Raw genomic sequence first — 19413 nt, forward strand, 5'->3', positions numbered from 1 at the left:
ATGGACAATGAACGGGGTCTGCAGACCTACACCAGGAGCCAGTTACCAAAGGGCTTCCCTTTCAGAGCCAACTGAAGCAAAGAGACCAGCAGGGCAACTGGAGAAACAGCTAACTGTGGATCTTCCAACACAAGAACCTCTTGTTGCATTTTCAAAAATCCCCTCCTGACCAACAAAACAGAAAACACCAAAACAATCCCAGCCTGTTTTCCCCTAACACCCCTGGAAGCTGGGAGGAGATCTGCACCATCGGGTGTCACCCAGCACAGGCTCCTGCTGACTGTTGTAGGTGACCTGCTCCTACTTCTAGCTGCTGCAATCAATTAATGTACAGGCAGCCACAGAACATTCCCTGCCTATGGAGAAAGGATTTTCAGGCTGGATTCTGGGATTACCACAACCCCTGCACGTGTGTTGCTGCTGCCTCGCTGCTCCTGGGGTGCAGCTGGAGTTGGGTTCAGCTCCTGCTGCCTGCTCCATCAGGGAGAAGTTCTCTGCCCATCTTCTGCCTGGCACACAGGGACTGGCTGTGCCACAAAAGAGTGAAGATGTGACTTCTTCCCTCCCAGCTCTCACCTGGGTAAGAGGGGCGGGAGCCCCACTCATCTGGGAACTGTTCTCCCATCTGCAGGGTACAACATCCAGCAGGGAAGGGAGAAGTTGCCTCATGCCCCACGCTTGGGAATGTATTGCTGGCCACGACTTGGGCCTACAGGTCTTTGCAGATTAACAGATGGTATCTCAGAATGTACCTGACAATAAAAGGGGAGGGAATTCCAACCCCAGACTGCCAAATGCTGCGCCCACTCACAGCCAAAACAGACCACAGCTGAACTACAAGAGGAGAAGGGCAGAAGCTGAGGGGCTGGTTCTTGCCAGTAACAAAGAAGAAGAAGAAGACGCTGTGTCTGGAAGCACCCACCTGTCATGTCATGATGCATTTCTATCGCAGACGAGATGTACCACCACAAAGCCCTGGATGCTGGACCTCCCATGCTCAGACTGCTGCGTGCCAGGGCCAAAACCAAACAAGTTTCACTGCTGATGAGATAAGCAAGTGATTTCAGACCATTAGTTGAGGGGAAAATCTAGGACCCGGGTTCTGCAGTAAACGGCTCCTTACCTGGCTCTGTTTCGGAAAGGAATGCGCTCGTAAGAAGAAATGAAAAGGCTGCAACCACAAGCCAAGTGTGAGGATAAAACACCACAGTGCGTGGCATCAGAAATACTGTCTCTAGCATGCTGCCACAGGAAACCAGTGAAAAACCTGGGCAGGAGTTCACACAAAACTGAAATAGTACAATTCTACTTGCAAGACATTTGTGTCACTCTCATTTGCCAGGAGAGACGCTCAAAGCGTGGCTGGTCAGACAGAAGGGAACCCAAACTTTGTCTTTTGCTGTGCTGCTGCATTCAGAGAACTTTCTGGTATGGTTCCACAGAGTGAACGTTCTTCATTTTCTCGGATCAAATTGTATTACACTTGTTTCTCATCAGATTACATAAATTAGCTGAGAGTGAATGGATTCAATTACAGCCCAGATTCCAGACCACTTAAGAAGTTACTGCCTAACACATTCCTCTCATTTAATAAACTAGAACCAAATGAGGATTAAATCATATAAATAATAGTCCCTCGATAGGGCAGTACAATAAAATGGCAAAAATACTCAGAGGAACCACGTAGATCAAATGCAAGAGCCTCTGACATTACCCACCGGATTTAAGGTATGAACATCACACAAACTTAATTGTACAAGCATTTTTACTTTGCATTGTGAACAAGCATCTAACTCAGAGGGTACTTAAGACCAAGTTTAGTATCTTCTGACAGCCTCAGACAGCTAAGGAAAAAATATGTTGCAGCAAAGTATAGATTTCCATATTTAAAAGGCACTAACACATGATACTAACTTCTCCCACAATAATCCAAGATTTATAGTCTCCCAAGGGACTAAGAGTAAATAGGACCAAGAGCAAAGGCTCTGTAAAGATCTGAGAGAGGCTGTTTCCCAAAGTGACTTGTTCTTTAAGAAGGCAGCATTTTGGAACAACTGAAACTGATCTGATGACTTTCAGGAACACCCATTTTTGACAGAAACACTCAGTCTTTCAGCCTGAGAAGTAGACATGCCATCTGTAGTTGGACATTTTTATACCTGCAAGTGTCCGTGGAAAAAAACTTAAAAAGACTTGGATTCAGATCTCAACAAGAGATTCAAAGCTGAAGGCACAGAATTACATACACAGTCAAGCTATCCTCACTCATAAACAGAATTCTTGACACATTTTGAAGAAGCTGGGTAGAAAACAAAGAGGCAGAGGAACAGCACTGCCAAGCTGAGGGATGACCCTTACATGTTACCTGTAAGAAAATTCTTTTTAGATTCCTGAAGAATGGCTGAAGACAGTTTTGATGACAGCCCATCCAATTACACCTTGTCCAATCCTAAAGCTGTATTTAACCTGGCATGCAACTACAAAAGCAAGATCCAGCAGGTGAAGTTAAAATTTAAAACTACAACCAAGTAACAGGATGCTTTAAACTACTCAAAAAGCAGGTTTTCAGGGGACATGGTAAGATGTCTGCCAATGAGTCTTTAAATCAGCACAGTGCTAGCCAAGGCTTTCTTCCCAGGCTTCCATCTGTCCAATAACATTCCATTGCTCTGAAGACACCTGATGCAAAATGGGCCCTACCATAAAGTGAAGGTTTGTTGTTTAGCCAGCGAGCAATTTAGTAAGACTTCAGTCTACTTAGGTACAGTTACATATATATTTATATATCTGTTTACAAACCTCATTATCTACAGTATATACATTCATGCATATATATAAATAAAATGATTGAGCTTTCCTGGCACCAGGCATCCTCTGTCTACACTCTCCTTTATGTTCAGCTGGAAAGTTCAAATGCAGTATTGAATGTATTACAGTACTCCATAAAGAAGTAATGTTCTATCTCATCCCTCCCTTTGTTTTTTTAACAAAAAGGTAAAATGAAATATCATCTGATGCTCTATTCTACCACTAGGAGGAACGAAGATACTGAGATGTCCATGAGATTTGCAGTGTATGCTACTTTTGACACAAGGAAGGAACATGAAATGAGACTTTTTTCAACAAAGAATAAGCACAGCTACTAGATATAGGTGACATTTCTTATTGGATATGACAATGTTTTAAAAGGCTTATTTATGAGTCACTAGTAAAATCCTAACACGTAGGAAAGACATGATACACAAAGGAGACACAATGTTACGTTTACTCCTGTTCTTAATTCAGTCATACGCAGCATCTGCTCATCGCTGTGAATCGAAAGTGTAAAACCAGGTTTTTCCTCCCCATCTCAGGTGGTGCTGAGGGATTTCAGTCTCTCTGCCTCATCACTGACATCTGCTGTCCCACGAGCGAATAACACAAAACCCTCCCCAGCCCACCTGTCCCCTCCAACCTCCCATTCCTGCTCTCTTGCTCTGTAACACAGACCAGAATTCGACTGAGCAGAACTTGCACTGATTTGGATGACTCTCAGAAAACAGAGAAAATGCATTAACTCCTTTTTTACCTGGGACAGTAACTGCATGTGACACTGCAGCTAAGTAGTTGCCACTCCTTACCTTCTGACATGTGGGAAGAGAAGACTCCCGTAAGGATTCACACCACCAACACACTGACACGCTTACCACCTCTTTCCCTGTGTCAACAGCAGCTGGCTGCTGTATCACACCCTGCTTTTGTGCTAAGCATGGTCCCAGGCCTCGCTGAGGCTGGAAGCTTTGCCACACCAACCCTCTTCAACTTGGCCTTCACCAACAGAAGTGCACAACCATCTCTCACAGGTGTATCTTTGGGCACTCAGGCACAGATAGATCGTAAGAAAAACACACTCCTCAATGAAAAAGCTCGTTGATGATGATTCTCACCAGCCTCATGTAACACACTACTTGATCTGTCCCCAGAAGACCTCTGCAGGTGGCCCACTTTCAAAGCAAAGCATCCTCCCACGGACACTCTGGAGAACAGGCAAAACTAGAGATGTTCTGGCATTTACTGACTGTAGCTATGTGACCTGTGGCATCTCCAGAAGTGTCCTCTTACTGATCAAAGCATGTCACTATTTACAGACCCCCTCAGGGTAATGAGAGATGCCAAGACAGGAGATGGTTATAATGTCCTGGATTAAACAAATCTGAAAGGAACCCTTCTTAAAACCATTCTTCACAACTAATTATGATTGACGGTGTTTGCCTTTCAGCGAAAAGCACTTTCATGAACTATCTTCCTACTCAGAAACATCTGAATCTTTCCCTATGCCTTGCCTAGATGCAAAGAAACAAAGACAAAGCCCAGATAAATACCTCAGATCAGTGCTCCGAGGGAGAAGTCTCCTCTTCCCACTGAAGTAGGCTTCAAAGTCATCTGTTGTCAGCCTGTGTGCATAGTCGATGTACCCGGACACCTCCTGGCGATGGGAATTCCGGTCCCGAATGAAGATGATGGACTGGAAAACACAAAGGCAGCCACAAATGAAGAACAGAGAGACACACGTGCAGAGATTTCTGTACAAAAGCATCTTTCCAGAGTATATGCACATTTTAAACTCCACCTGGGCCTGGCTTCTGATAGGATTTTAGACACTCCTATGAAGGCATAATTCCTCACACAAGCTGGGCAGCGCTGCGGCGAATATTAGAACAAATGCAGAGTCACACAACATGCCCTCATGTATCCCCTGTATCTCTGAGGGGTTTTCCCACATGTTCCAGGTCATACCTGCCAGCCCCAGGCACACAATCCTAAAGCAGTCCAATGCCATGGGACACCTGTTTTTAAGTAAGGGAGGGGGCTTTTTTGGATATTCTACAATACTACCGTCCACACGCTAACTCCTAGACCAAAGCAGGAAGGGTGAGGGTATTATTTTTTTTGGCCATGCACCTCTACAGCCAAAGCCAAACTTATTCAACAATACTCACAGCAGATTTTTAGCTTTTCAGAACAATGACACACTGGAAACTTGTTACTGTACTGGTCTGTCTCTGCTCCTCTGCTACCGCCAGAGAACAGAGCAGGCTTGGCCAGCCCTCTCTTGCCAGACAAGCTCTGTGGAGTTTCATTCCTAGCACCTAATGAGTTCCAGAGCAAAAATCTGATAATTTGAATACAAGCAAACAACAGCAAAACAAAATCTGTGCTTAGAAATACAGATGACTAAAGCAGGGTGGCTACCAATAGGAGAACAAACTGTCCATTTCAGTGGTTCATCTCCACGTGTCAGAGCTGAGCTGAGAGGTGGCACAGAGACACCTGGGGGACAGAGACAGATTACTCTCTTCCTTGGGGCTGTAAAACTTAGAATAACATCTCTGCTGCTGCTGACATGCACATCACAGACAAGGGTGCTGAGGGGATGGTGTTCTTTACCACTTGTTGCTGGAAAACCCTGCTTCCCATTTATGCTCTACTCCTTCTCTGTTCCTTTACCTTTTATTTGCTTCATCTCCCAACAGAAGACAGAATAGGTTGGTAAAAGGCAATTCTTTTTCACACACTACCACAACACAAAAAGCAAAAAGAGCTGGTAGGATGAGCATGAACTGGCAAGACAGAAAGGTTCTTGCATCCTGTGATCCACAAAAGGAAAATTAAATGCTGAGTGTAGATGTTACTAGGTAGGTGAGGTACAACAGCATTTGTTAGCTGTGCATGTTTGTTTTCACTCAACTGAAACCAAGTGATAGTTCTTATTTAAATGTGGGGGAAATTGAAACAATACCACACGGAACTCTTGCGACAAACTTTTTTTTAGTGTCACAGCAGCAGGTTTCTAGAGGGCAGTGGTTCATCTTGCAAGCCTTCGTTATACTTGAGACACGTTTCCTTTCCAAATTCACATTTAAATTGCATCAAAATGTCCTGCTCATTTTGTACCATCAGCACCGTTGATTGAAAGAACCAGGGCTAACTTCCAGGGCTCTTCTAGTAAAATTAATCTCCTGAACTATAAATCAACATGGAACTGCAGGCAAGCATAGGCATTTCCATCAAAACTGCTTTACAGACCCTAAGAGAGCAATCAGAATATCTAAACAAAAATGTTCTATGTTCAAGGTACATTTCTGAGGCCTCCTCCTCAAAACTAAAGACCTTGGATCCTTCTCATCTGTCAACATTGTTTCTCTCCTTTTTCCTCATCCACGATTCATTTCTAACCACCTGTAAGAATTCATTCATTAAACTATGAATCAGCTTCAATTTTCTGCAGTTACTCTAAACTTTTTAATTCTGTCACACCTTTCTTCCCCCTGAGAAGACTTGGACAGATTTTCCTCCAAAACGATAAAGCTCCTGACTGAAAAGTAACTGAAAGAGAGAATAAAAACACCACAGACCCCCAGAAACTGGAAAATCTTCTCCTAAAAGTCTCTTTATTACTCTTCTGATCAGTCTCTGACACAACAAATCCATTAAGCACAGAGTTTGTGCTTTGCAACCATCTGCAAATTCTCAAGAACTTCTTATATGCTGAGAGGTGGGAAAGCTTTAAGATAGGGCTTGAAAGGTAGGTTTACACATAGCTTTTGGGCCTAACAACTGAACCTACTTAGAACTGGGCTAAAGTGACCTCTAATTATTATAATTTGGAACAATTTAGAACAGAAGGGAAACAGAATAGTTCACTTGGAAGGGATCTACAAGGATCATCTAGCAACAGAGTTCCTTTTCTCTCTTTTTTGGTCAGATGCAAGAGAGTGGAGATGCAGCATTGAAGTGGATAAATAGAAATCTCTTAATATATTTACAATTACGTATTTATTATCTTTTTATAGAAATATAAAGCTATCCTTGGGGGAGAGGCTGAGAGGATAAAGTTCAAGATCAGGAAACTGCCCTGTGGAACAGAATCAGATCCTGCATTCCCCTGCTTATCTTTCTTGCTGCCATCTCCAGCTCATCCAACCAACTCCCCAGCCGAGGAGAGGAATCAGGAAGAGGACAGAAGCCCTACAGGTTGCAATATAAATGGATTTAAAGAAATAACCAAACTCATACAAGCAGCAGAGAAAGTTTGTAAACTTATACTCAGCCCAGTCCTTGGAAGCAGCAGGTGGAGAGGAAGGAGCCCCAGGAGACTCCCCCCCCTGCACAGCTTTCCTGTCTGATGAGGGTGAGGAGAGGTGTGGGACATCCCTGTCACCAGGGGGGCAGCTGCCCAAACTGCAGTTCGCTGCCAACTCTGCTGGCTGGCCTGGGAATCCAGCCCAGGGAAACTGGGACCATTTGTGAACAGGTTGTAAGGAAAAAAACAACCACCACCTGCCAGTGATTCATTCCTATATATGTTACTTCATATGCTGAAAGGTTTCCTAACATTGGTTTGGATTGCCAACAAAACCTTAGCAGGGACACCTAAATGCCAGGACGTGCCCATCATCTGGGGGATACTGATGTGCATCATGAGACAGGCTCAAACACCCACCAAAGACAGAAGAGCTGCTTCCACTGACACCAGCAAGCATTGATCGGACTTGCCGGGTTGGAAGAGAATTTCTTCCTAATTTTTCCTATTTTGTGTTCTGGTTTGGCTTGGTGGGTTTTTTGGTAGCGGGGGAAGGGCCTCACAGGTGGCTCCTGTAAGAAGCTGAGAAGCTCCCCCAAAACCCAGCCAAGGAGCCATCAGAGGGACAATAGATGCGCCTCTATGATTAACACATGAAAGAACTGAGGTAAGAGCTGAGCAGAGTGAGCAGGACAAGGAGCTGTGCTGGAGAGGCAGAGTGATGCTGGTGGATGGTGAGGAAGAAGGAAAAGAAGCTGCCCAAGCAGAAGTTTCCCTGCAGCCCATGGCGAGATGGCAGCTGTCCCCCTGCACTCCTGGAGGAATGTGGTGGAACATTCCCTGAAGGCCCCAGGAGGGCTGAGCTTGGCCACTGGACTTGGATGTTGTGGCCAGTGGATTTGCTGCCTGTGGACTCTGATTGTGCAGCTTTGGAAGAGCCCGGGCCAGGGGAGTTTGTTCCCAAAGCAGCTGGGACTCTGTGGGAAGCCCAGGCTGGCGCAGCTCCGGTCCTGGTGGGAAGGACTGATGGCAGAGAGGTTTGTTGAGGGACTGTCTCCCAGGGGAGGGACCCCATGGGGAAGCAGGAAGGGACTGTAAGGAATCCTTCTTCCTGAGGAGGAAAGCGCAGCAGGACCCATCAGCCTGTGAACTGACTCTAAACCCCATCCCCCTGTGCCACGGAGGGGAAGGAGGGAGAGAAACTGGGAACAAAGGGATTTGGGCCCAGGAAGAAGGGACAGATGGGGGTAACATATGAAAGCCCTGCTCTGTGTGTTGTCCGTGTCCTCGGTGTGAAATTAATTTTTTTTTTTTTCCCCTAAATTGAGTCTGTTTTGCCCGGGACCTTAATTGGTGAAGATCCCTCCTTGTCCTTTGTCTCGACCCAGGAGCTTCGTCCTCCTCATCCCAGAGTGTGTGTGTGTGGGGAGTTGAGTGAGCAGCCATGGGGCTGCTCCTTTTGTTGTTGTGTTGGGCCCAAAAGCACCACATTTTGTTAACAGTACCAGAAAGAATTACATTCCTCACATTAAGATCTGGCTCTCTGAAATATTCCACACCTGAAGGATCATTTTTCTCTGGTTAGAGCACTAGGGTCAAACCATGTGCCAAATACATCACTCCTCCATGCCCTGCTCTTATCTTGGAGCAGCTGGTGTGGGTAGTAATGCTGCTTAGGAAAGAAAAGCTATTGATACAGATAAGCCTTCCAAGAAAGACCTCAAATTTGTGACCATTCCCACATTCCAGAAGGCTGTCTTCATTTTTTCATAAGGTGATGTTGCACATGAGCTCTCCAGAGCTCAGACCTTTTTTCCATGCCAGCAAAGTGTACACACCAAGAGCTAACACTGTAAGACCTGCTAAGATCCCTGGGAGTAGGAAAAACAACAGGTACTTTTTAGGGGTTAAAAGGCATGAGTGTCCATTATCTTTTGAAAACTGTGGGCTCTTTTGAAACCCTTGCTTTTCCTGTTATCCTCAGAGCAGACCATTCCTACCTTGAAAGGAAACCTTTCAACAGGCTTTTCCTTGGGCACCTCCTCAGCACAGTTTGTGGGCAGGTCCAACACACTAATTACAGCTGGTTTTTAACTGAGTCCAAGGGTTTTGCTGGACTGGGACCTGCAAGATGGCAAGTTAGCTGGAACATGCCATGATTCAGCAGCCTGGCTGAGGAGAAGAGAGTATGGGAACAGAGAGAGACCAGCCCTGCTGTCTGGTGAACTTGTCTCGAAATGAGAGTCCTTTCATAACATGCCAAACTGAGAGGAGATGATGGGAAGGTAAAGACAGACAATATTTAGGAGTCAATTACTAATACATTGAGGAAGCTCTTTTGAGGACAATATCACAGGTGGGGACCCAGGGGAAAGAGCACAATTAGGCTGAAAGGGACAGGCGTAAAACACATTACCAGTTGAAATATATTTTTAATGAGCAGCCATTTATTTTTGTTGCGTAGTGTTTGGCCTTATTTGCCACCTGCAGATCACATTACATCTAATAGAAATACCAGTGGGCAACAGTAGTCAGAGAAAGGACCTCACCTCTGTGTCTTTAAACCAGCTGCTATTACCATTTCTGCTTTGCACGTAGGAATAAACTGCTGACCTGTTTTTTTTGCTGGCTAGGAGTGAAAACAGCATAAAAACACAGGCTTACAGGTTGGGATTTTACCTTCTGCACAGTTTGGTTTTGGGGGAAGGGTACAGCAGAAACATGCCATCCTTTCAGTAGAGAGACTGAACCACCACTAAAGCAAGCCTAGAAGACATTCAGCACACATTCCCAGATTTTCATCTGGAAATACCATTCTCTTACTTACACTGACTTTGAAAGGTTTCTAAAACTTGTAATATGTCTGAAATTACTTCAGTTTCCTTCTATGCTCCAAAATGCCAAGCTTTTGGAAAACATGCATCTTTTACCTGCTTATTACTGTAAAAAGAAACAAAAAAAAATATAAAACATCAAGGACTTGGAGAGTAAGCACATGTTCACAGCAGCCTTTAGTCTGCTTTCTCCTCATCTATCCAAAATAAGCAGGATGTGGTGTAAAGGTGAAAATTAAAAAGAAAAAAAAAAAAAGGAAAGAAAGAGAAGAGATCCTTACACATGCTCAAACAGATACAAAATGTGTTTGCCTCATTGTGTTTGGTTGTTTTTTTTTCTCAGTGAAAGTATCTCCAAGTTCTGAGCCTACGAATTAGGTCACACCAGTACATGCAATCCCCAGTTCAGCACCCAAATGCTGGATTCCAGGCCCAGAGAGCACTGCTTGGTGCTAACCTGGGACACCAGAGCACACAGAAGGACTCTTGGATGTTTGATTTCATTAGCAGAAACACAGAGAAAACAACAGTGCTGTAACATAAAACAGTATGTGCTGGACCTCGTACCAAGCGGTGAAACTCCTATGTGGCTCACAGAGACCTAGCCCAGGCTGGTGTTGCAGGAATAACAGAGAGCAGACCACACAGCTGCTAAAATTATGACCCAAGGCCCAACAGCTCTGTGGTAAGACAAAGTAGAGCTCTCCCTGAGGAAAGCAGAGGGCTGCCAAGCTGAAGGACTTCAGGCTCTCGGTGGTGACCATCTGCATTCTGTGCAGTTACCCACCAGGAAACCTGTTTCTGGTGCAGCATCTAGGGAGGTTTGGAGGCAGAGGCACCTCAGAAAGATCCGGGCAGTGGGGCTGCTCTCACCCAGCAGGTACTCAAACCTGGATTCAACTCTCGCTCTGCTGTGCACAGCCTCTACCCTTTGTTGTTTGGGTGGTTTTTTTTCCCCCAAAGACCTCTGCAGTTTGAGGATGTGAGAAAACCAGCCCACTTACGACAGCAGCGGGGATATGGAAGATGTGCTTCTCTGTCATTGGAGCCAAATTCTGTGAAGAGTCAACTCTGAGAACCCAGTATTTCCATCTGTCCAACTGGGCTCATCCACATTTATGCCCTGAGAGCAGCCCTGGCTGTTCAGAGCCTTTGCAAAGGGGTAGCAGCTGTGGCTGGGGTGCAAATCACAGGTTCACAGCAGAGTTTGCCATATTTAACAGCTCCCTGGGTTCCCTGCTGTGGTTCTGGGCATATTTCAGAAACACAGGCATGGAGATGCATGCACACACAATAACCTAACCGAGCTTTTTTGAACCTGGGAAGCAGGGTTTGTGGGAAAGAATGGCTGGCCAAGAAGCAGATGTTCTAGCTTTCAACTCTGCAGAAAGAAAAATAAAACCAACAAAAAATTAAAAAACAAAAAATATTCTGGTTACCCTTCTGAAGAAGAAATGTTTGCTATGTATGTGAAACATGTGTTTCCCAGTCCCGTACTCTTAAGTGTTCGGCAGCTGCTCCAACTCGGAGAAGCTCTGTGGACTGTGAATTTGCTTATCTATGTAAACAGGGAGTTGCCTCAGTTTGAAAATGATATTCTGGCTGAGAACAGTCTGCTGAGAGTGTGAGTTTAGATTAATTCTGCTAGCATCAAAATAAAGGAGGTTATTAAAACCAGAAACTCACACAGAACCTCAAATTTTGATCAGGTAGACCTAAGAAGTCAGCCCTAGCAGCAAGAAGGCAGCCACAGCCTCTGGGTCCAGCTCATGTGGAACCAGGCCCATTTTCCTGGCAGAGGAGCATTCCTTCTCCAGATCCTCCATAAGGGATTGCTAGTGCAGGTAATGCTCTGAGCAGAATCAAGAGACCTCAGACAACAGTCCGTACGTAAGGAAAGGTGAGGGGAGGGGTGGGAGAAGAAACAAGAAAGAAAAGGAAAAAGCCCAAAAGAAAAGCCAGCATGGGACCTCCCACCCCATCTGCATTTAAGTGTGAGACCGGGAAGAGGGGGATTGCTTTTTAATTAAGACCTATCAAAAAAGAGAGCAGCAGGTGCTGCCCACAACCTTTTTGGGAAGGAAGCTTTTCCTTAAAGCTACTGAAGAACTACAAGCCTTTTAGAAAATTTAGAAACACAAAGCCACGGCCACAGCCAACTCAGTACAAGAAGAGAGAAAGCTGAGGGGAGAACACCCAAGAACACCCCATCTCAGCCTGTTTCCACTCCCTTAGACAAAACCTTTTGGAAGCATCTTCTGCGCTGAGATGCTGGCTGAGCACGTGAGAGTGCCAGCCTTGCTGTGCACCACAGGACACCCGTGATCCCATGGAAGGCTAAATAAAAACGGGCTTTTCTGTCTGCCCAGGATGACACTTCACGCCTGCTACAAAAACTGAGTTCTTCACATCCCTCTGCCAAGCCCCAGCATCCAGCTGAGGGGCTGTGGGGGCCATTGCAGCTCCATGTTGTAGGGAAATGAGGGAAAAACTGCAGGCTGAGTACTTACTCCACTGCTGCAGCCATGGATGGCACTGCACAGGAAAAAGTCTGGCAAAGAGACTTTAAAGGACACAGAAAACCTCACAAGAGGAACATTTGTCAATCAAAATGTTCCAAGGCATTTCATTCTCTTAAAGAAACTTACTTTGGTAAAACCAACTGCCTTGCAGTTTAATTCCTGGATGCCTTCACCATTTTCTCAAGATATGCCCCACTACTGTGCTCAGTTTGAGCTTGCATGTATTAAACTTTCACCAGGTTCTTGTTTTCCTCAGCTAAATGCCTTTTTTCTTTGCCATTTCAGTGCCAACATCAGTTCAGCCCTGAACCAAACGAGAGGGGGAAAAAAAGCACCACTAGCTTCTCCTCTCATTTCACTGCAAATACATGAGCCCACAGTGTGTTTGATAACCGTGTATTTTACTGTCAGTAGCAAGTCAGTGGTTCATGCATATCAACAAATATATATATATACACATGTATTCTAAATCATCATGACAGCTGATGCTCTATCATAATAGTAACTTAGATATGAAATTCCAAGCATCCTCAACAGAAAGAAAGAGTCTAAACTCAAGAATCATGGGAAGGAAAGCTGACTGACCCAGATGTTCTGAGTTCTCTTGAAGATGTGTGAGGAAAAGTGTCCTTGTTCCTGTGCCTGAAGGAATCCCAGACAGAAATCCTCCTGAGCATGGAGTGCCAGCAGACATTGACACCCCCAGCCTGGGCAGCTCTAGCCCCCACTGTGCTGCAGGGGCCGAGGGGCAGGAGGAGATGGGATGTGGTTATTAGGACACGAGGCCAGGCAGGAGCCAGTCAAAAGCCACAGGAAGAGCTAGACAGGCTGAGATAACACATGCCATAGGCTTGGCAAGGGCCCCTGGGCTACTTGTTTTTGACAATGAGGCCAATTTCTGCAGCTTCTAAGTGAACATCAATACCCAAGTCTGTCCAAATAAGCCAGGAAAGGCATCTTTCCTGGATGGAGACTGCCAAGGCCACATGACATGCTCATTTACACCAGAGAAATTATCTTGTTCTGAACTCTGTCTGTATAAAATCCCAGAGAACTATATGCTAACAATAAAAGCATCCTACCAAGTCTTGACAAGCTCTTTGTAAGTCCTACAGCCCACCCATGACAAGAACACTCCAAAATGCCACTTGTTAAAGGGGATTTGCTGGCTGATGGCAAAGGCGGGGGTGGTCGGATCCTGGGAGAGCTCTGCCCTTGCCTCACAAAACCAGGAAAGTAGCAGACTAAAGTCCACCAAAACTTGTTCCTGTCCCTGAAGGGACCAACAATAGGTGCCTGGGAAAGTGCAGAACAACAGGGCAGGTGTGGCATGCTCCTTCCCCAATGCTGTATATCCAGAAACCCCACCAACCTTGCAGCTCAAGCATTTCCTAAGCCAGGGGTTCACAACTCGGCTACTGGGTTTTTGATTAACCCTTCCCCATGAGTTAAAGGGTGTGCAGTGGGGTCAGACAGCAGAAGATACTGCAAGTGTACCTGAACGCACAGTCAGTTTCCAGTTTGCAAAATAATCACAAGTTTGCCACTCACCCAGGGTACCAGAGGAAATGAACACATAGAACAAAACACAAACATTAAAGTCACTTTCCTACCTGATTCACTGAAAATATACGTTTCTGTTTATCCTGGTAAAACATATAAAAAGCTGTGTAATTATTAGAATGGTAAACCATTAGATAAATTAGCAGACTATTTCAGCCTGGAAAGTGAGAAGAAATGCAGCTTTTCCAAGAATCTCAACTTTAAGAAAATCCATAAATATTGCTTAAGCATTTTAGGATGGGGAGATTTTTTCAGCACGCTCTCCTGTACCTGCTCCACCAGAAGGGCATCAATTTATTTTCCCTGGCAAACACCTCGTTTATGAATAAACACCTAGTGAGGCATAAGAAACTGGAATAATAAGGGTATGCCTTAAAGCCAGTGAAAGGGACTGCTCAGAGCCTGCCCAAATGTTGCAACAACTGGATTTCCACGGGCGAGCCTGCTCCAGAGACAAGAGCAGCACTGCACAGAGGGCTTCTGTGTTCCCATCTTGGTCACCCTTGTTCTTCCTTGAGTCCACCCTCACTAAGTTCACAGATGACACCAAGCTGAGGGGGAGTGTTGATCTGCCGGAGGGTAGGAAGAAACTGCAGGAAGAACTGGACAGGCTGGATCAATAGGCTGAGGCCAAGGGCATGAAATTCAACAAGAGCAAGTGCAGGGTCCTGCACTTTGGCCACAATAGCCCCAGGCAGCGCTACAGGCTGGGGAAGAGGGGCTGGAGAGCAGCCCAGCAGAGAGGGACCTGGGAGCACTGGTTGACAACCGGTTGAACATGAGCCAGCAGTGTGCCCAGGGGGCCCGGAAGGCCAATGGCATCCTGGCTTGTATCAGGAATGGTGTGGCCAGCAGGAGCAGGGATGTGATTCTCCCCCTGTACTGGGCACTGGTGAGGCTGCACCTTGAGTCCTGTGTCCAGTTCTGAGCCCCTCACTGCAAGGAGGACATTGAGGTGCTGGAGCAGGTCCAGAGGAGAGCAACGAGGCTGGTGAAGGGACTGGAGGGAAAGTCTTACAGGGAGAGGCTGAGGGAGCTGGGGTTGTTTAGCCTGGAGGAGACTCAGGGGGGACCTCATCACTCTCTTTCAACTACCTGAAGGGAGGTTGTGGTCAGGTGGGGTCAGGCTCTTTTTTCCAGATAACTAGCAACAAGACAAGAGGCCCTGGCCTGAAGCTGCACCAGGGGAGGTTTAGGTTGGATATTAGGAAGCACTTCCTCATGGAGAGGGTGATCAGACATTGGGATGGACTTCCCAGGGCAGTGGTGGAGGCACCATCCCTGGAGGTGTTCAAGGAAAGGCTGGAGGTGGCACTTAGTGCCCTGGTCTGGAGATGTAGGGGTGTTGGTCATAGGCTGGACTTGAGGGTCTTAAAGGTCTTTTCCAGCCTTGGTGATTCTGTGATTTCTCTGATGGAAAGTAAAAAGACAAACAAATCATGTATTTTCTATTAATTGGCCAAGAAACCTTTTGGGGGGCCCTAGACATGTCCTGCTTGGCTTCCTCTGGGAGCACGTGTGCCTGGTGGACACCCAGCCAGGAGCAGCCTCCCCAGAGCCCTGTGGGATGAACAGTCCCCCAGTGTTGGGGGTGCTGCAGGTGGCTGGGGTGGCAGCTGCTGCTGCTGCTTGGGATGGGCTTGTGTGCGCAGGGAGGCAGGCCAGGCCATCACTAACAGCCCTGCAAGATGGGTCAGGGAAAGGAAAATAAAGCCTGTGCAGCAGGAACCTTTTAGGGGCCGGGGTTTTGCTGGCAAGGCCTGGCCTGGTTCCTCTTTAGGTGCTACTTAAAAATTGCTACTTGTTTGACTTGGCAGCGACTTCACATAAGCTGGGGCTGCTGGAGAGCGGCGCAGGGAAGCAGCTGGAGGCAGGTGTGCTGCTTCCTTCTTTTTTCCAAGTCGTCCTGGAGGAACACTTCCCCTGGACCAGTTCTGAGGGGCTTTCTTTTTAGAAGTCTGTTTATATAATTTGTTTTCCAGTGGAGAAAAAAATGACTGTAAAAATAGTAAAGGCTTCATTTGCATGCCTTTGAACTCAGGGGGTTGTTTTGGTTTTTTGTTTTCGTTTTGAGAGGGAGGAGGGGAAAAAAAAAAGGACCTCTTACAATCACATGGAAAAATATAAGTGAATAACATTCCAAATTTCAAATATTTTCCTGTTTTCCACTGACCTAAGAGTAAAACATGATCCCTGCCACCCCTTAGGTGCTGATAATGGTTGCAGAACCTCTTGCAGTAAAGATTTTTTCTTAAGGGGGTTATAAAACGGGACTCACATGTAGCTTTGGGATTAGAGAAAGAGCCATTAGACAAATAGCTTCAACAAACCAGATGTCTCCAAAGGCTGTTGGAGGTGGGGCTGGAGGAGTGTGCTGGTAGGGTGCAGGCATGCTGGTTGCTGGCTGGGGGACTGCAGCTGAGGGAAGGTCACAGAGATGGGCTGTCAAAAGCAGCCTGGGAAATTCAACGAGGGAAACAGCTCTCTCTGCTTGCACTGCTGGATGAGCAGAGGCCACTCCGTGGCCTGGGCACTCTTGGCTGGGTGTGCAGGACCCTGCAGAGCATCCTCCCCTGGATCAGGGCTTTGTCTCATGAGACGCAGAGTCCACCTTGGCCAGCAAATCTACAGGACTCAGCGTTATTTTGTTCTCAGCAGGTATAACCAGGATGTCCCACTGCCTTGGCAAACATGATGTTTTGACAACCTCCAGCTCCAGTCACTGAGGCAAACCACAGGGCCAGGACTACGCTGGACTCTTCCACTCCTTGGCAACAACTCCCCTGAGTGACTTACATTAAATAGCATTATCTAGGTAAGTCCTCCCCTAAGGAGGTACATATACACCATTGATAGGATACCAGAAGGTCTTGACTTTGTACCAGACTGAAAGCTACATGGGAATCAACACCTTAAAAAAGCCACAAGTTGCACAGAATTTAACAGCCTTCTTGAATGGCACGGACTGAAACTACTACATCACCCCCTGTGCTCTGGGGTCAACTTTACTTCTATAATAACAACTTCAAGGCAGTGGTCCTGCTGACACATGCAAGTGTTTGCTTTTCTGAAGCCTCCCCTTACGAGCCTCCTTGGCCTTTTGGGCAGCTGGAAAACTAGCTGTGCTTGGCAGGTGCAGAGGGGCCAACCAGTGCTAACATCTACAGCTGCTTGCTTCTCCCAAAGGAGCAGAATGATCTCCTCCCTGAATCTATTCACATCAAGGTAAAACTGGGCACAGTTTACCAAAAGTGAGAAAATGTCACTTCTCTTGATGCCAGTTCTGATGAAAACTTGGAGGGACAAAAATGGCAAAGGAGAGAGCAAGCAGAAGTCAAAAACCCCAGGAGGAACATACTCTGATCCAAAACCCAAGAGGGATGAACTCCAGGCATGATGACAGCAGCTTCTAGGAGCTGCTGTGAGTTCATGAACATTTGCTATGGGATCACATACACACTTCAACTCTCCTTAAGTTATGAGACCTGAAGGACCACTGCAAAAATTCCTGCCAGATAGAATAAGCATTCACTGATGGCTCAAGGTTTATACAATATGGTTAAAAAACAGCTTTACTGAGGTCAATCAAAACAAAACTAAGATCCCTGGCTGCACATAACTTGTGAGAGTTGCACGAAAGCAGCTCAAATATCCGCCTGAGTCCTGAAGTCAACACAAAAGGGGAAGACAACTCAAAATTAACTACAAGGAGAAAGATGGGAAAGGAAGTAAAATTAAAGCAAAGCGAAAGTGTCTTGCTTGTAAATGTATGAAAGTTGAGGTGCTTTTCATCATGTGAAAGCATACTCATTTTTTTCTGTTACCAGGCACAGAAGTCAGTCAGGCTGTTGATTTTGAAATCCTAATTAAAAACTGGGTTGGATGGACATCTGCCTAACTCTACGTGATGTGCTCAGGGTGTAAGACTTCTCAAAGGCACCTCTCTGATCGCACTGAGCCCCTTCCTGCACACCCACCTGCAGCACCCCTTCCTTTCCAACTGTGCTGCTTCTCCTAAAGAAGGTTCTGCAATCCTAACAGCTTTCCAGCTTCCTCAGCTTTCTCCTTTTTTTTTTTTTTTCTAAGGAGTGACCTTTTAAACAACCCACCTGTCTAAAGAACACTCCTGGTATTTGTCAAGGATATTTGAACAGATCTGACTGTAATGAATGTCATGCCTCCGACCGTTGAACTGAACTGGTTGTTCCCAGACTTCCTTTTTCTTTTTAAAAACTGTTTACCAAAATGTTCATAAAATGTGCTTGGCAGCCCTCAGGGCTAGAACCTCAGCTGCATGCCCTTTGTGTACTTAACGCTGGCACTGCTGGAAGAGACATGGGGAAATTTGTCACTTCTGCACAGGATCGTCTACAGGTTCAGACCCATCTTCAAGGGAGGGGGACAGGCCAGGGTCCATGAGCTTGTGGGAGGCTCTGAAAGGCCTCAGAAGTTGAAAACTCTTCAGGGTGGTGAGCTTTTAATATGCCTATTGGTAAGGTGTAGAAGCTGTTCATCGATTTTTTTATTAATAACTACCAAACCTAAAGCCCAAAGTCATGCTATGCTGAGCATCTGGCCTATTTTTTCTGCCGCTTCCCTTGGGTACAGCACCCTGATTCACTTCTGCTCTTAGCGACTGCTGACCTTGTGTAGCAGGTACCTGCAAGCAAGTTAATTTCAGGCAAGTTAATTTCTCTCTAAGATTTTTTTTTTGGTTATGTAAAGCCTATCATTAAAAATACATACTTCGGTTCTTCTCACAGAATCACCAAGGCTGGAAAAGACCTTTAAGACCATCAAGTCCAGCCTATGACCAACACCACCACATCTCCAGACCAGGGCACTAAGTGTCACATCCAGCCTGTCCTTGAACACATCCAGGGACGGTGCCTCCACCACTGCCCTGGGAAGTCCATTCCAACTTCCCTGGGGAGTCCATTCAATGCCACTGATATTCACCTGCTTCTGTTGTGGGTGGATAGAAACCAACCCATCAGTCCAAACAAACACTGGGAAATGGTCGAGAGGAAGAATCTTTGCAGAGGGTGCAATGACAGTATGAGTGATCACCAAAAAGAGAAGACGGAACTGGGGTTGAAAAAAGCAGCCTGAGCTGACCAAACACCCCAAAATACATCTACCAGCAAATTCCCAAGATGGGAGATCCCTTCCCATGTAATTACAGGGTGGTGCCACTGTGCAAAGCTCCAGCAGCCCACAATTAACCAGAAAAATCCTGCAGCAAATGTGGTTGGAAGGGGAAAAAAAAGACAAAAAAGACAAGTTTACCCTAAATTTGACAGAACTGCCTATAAATAGCTACAGGGCCTTGTCAAGCACATCTTTGCTGTAATTTCTCCTAAAATGTAATGTCAGTGGGATTTGTGTATATTTTCAATCAGAAAATAACCTTGCTAATAGGTCTCAAAAA

The 19413-nt window shown here is 45.9% G+C and overlaps 1 protein-coding gene across 1 annotated transcript in view; it reads right to left on the reverse strand.

Moving 5' to 3' along the window:
• Positions 1-19413, reverse strand: part of CFAP299 (cilia and flagella associated protein 299) — a 133347-nt gene that overhangs the window by 20892 nt on the left and 93042 nt on the right. Inside the window, exon 3 of the mRNA XM_051618267.1 lies at positions 4362-4504. Within this exon, the coding sequence (XP_051474227.1) occupies positions 4362-4504 (143 nt within the window). The remainder of the gene's footprint in view (positions 1-4361; positions 4505-19413) is intronic.

The sequence above is a fragment of the Apus apus genome, chromosome 4 (assembly GCF_020740795.1).
Source record: "Apus apus isolate bApuApu2 chromosome 4, bApuApu2.pri.cur, whole genome shotgun sequence".
NCBI lineage: Eukaryota > Metazoa > Chordata > Aves > Apodiformes > Apodidae > Apus > Apus apus.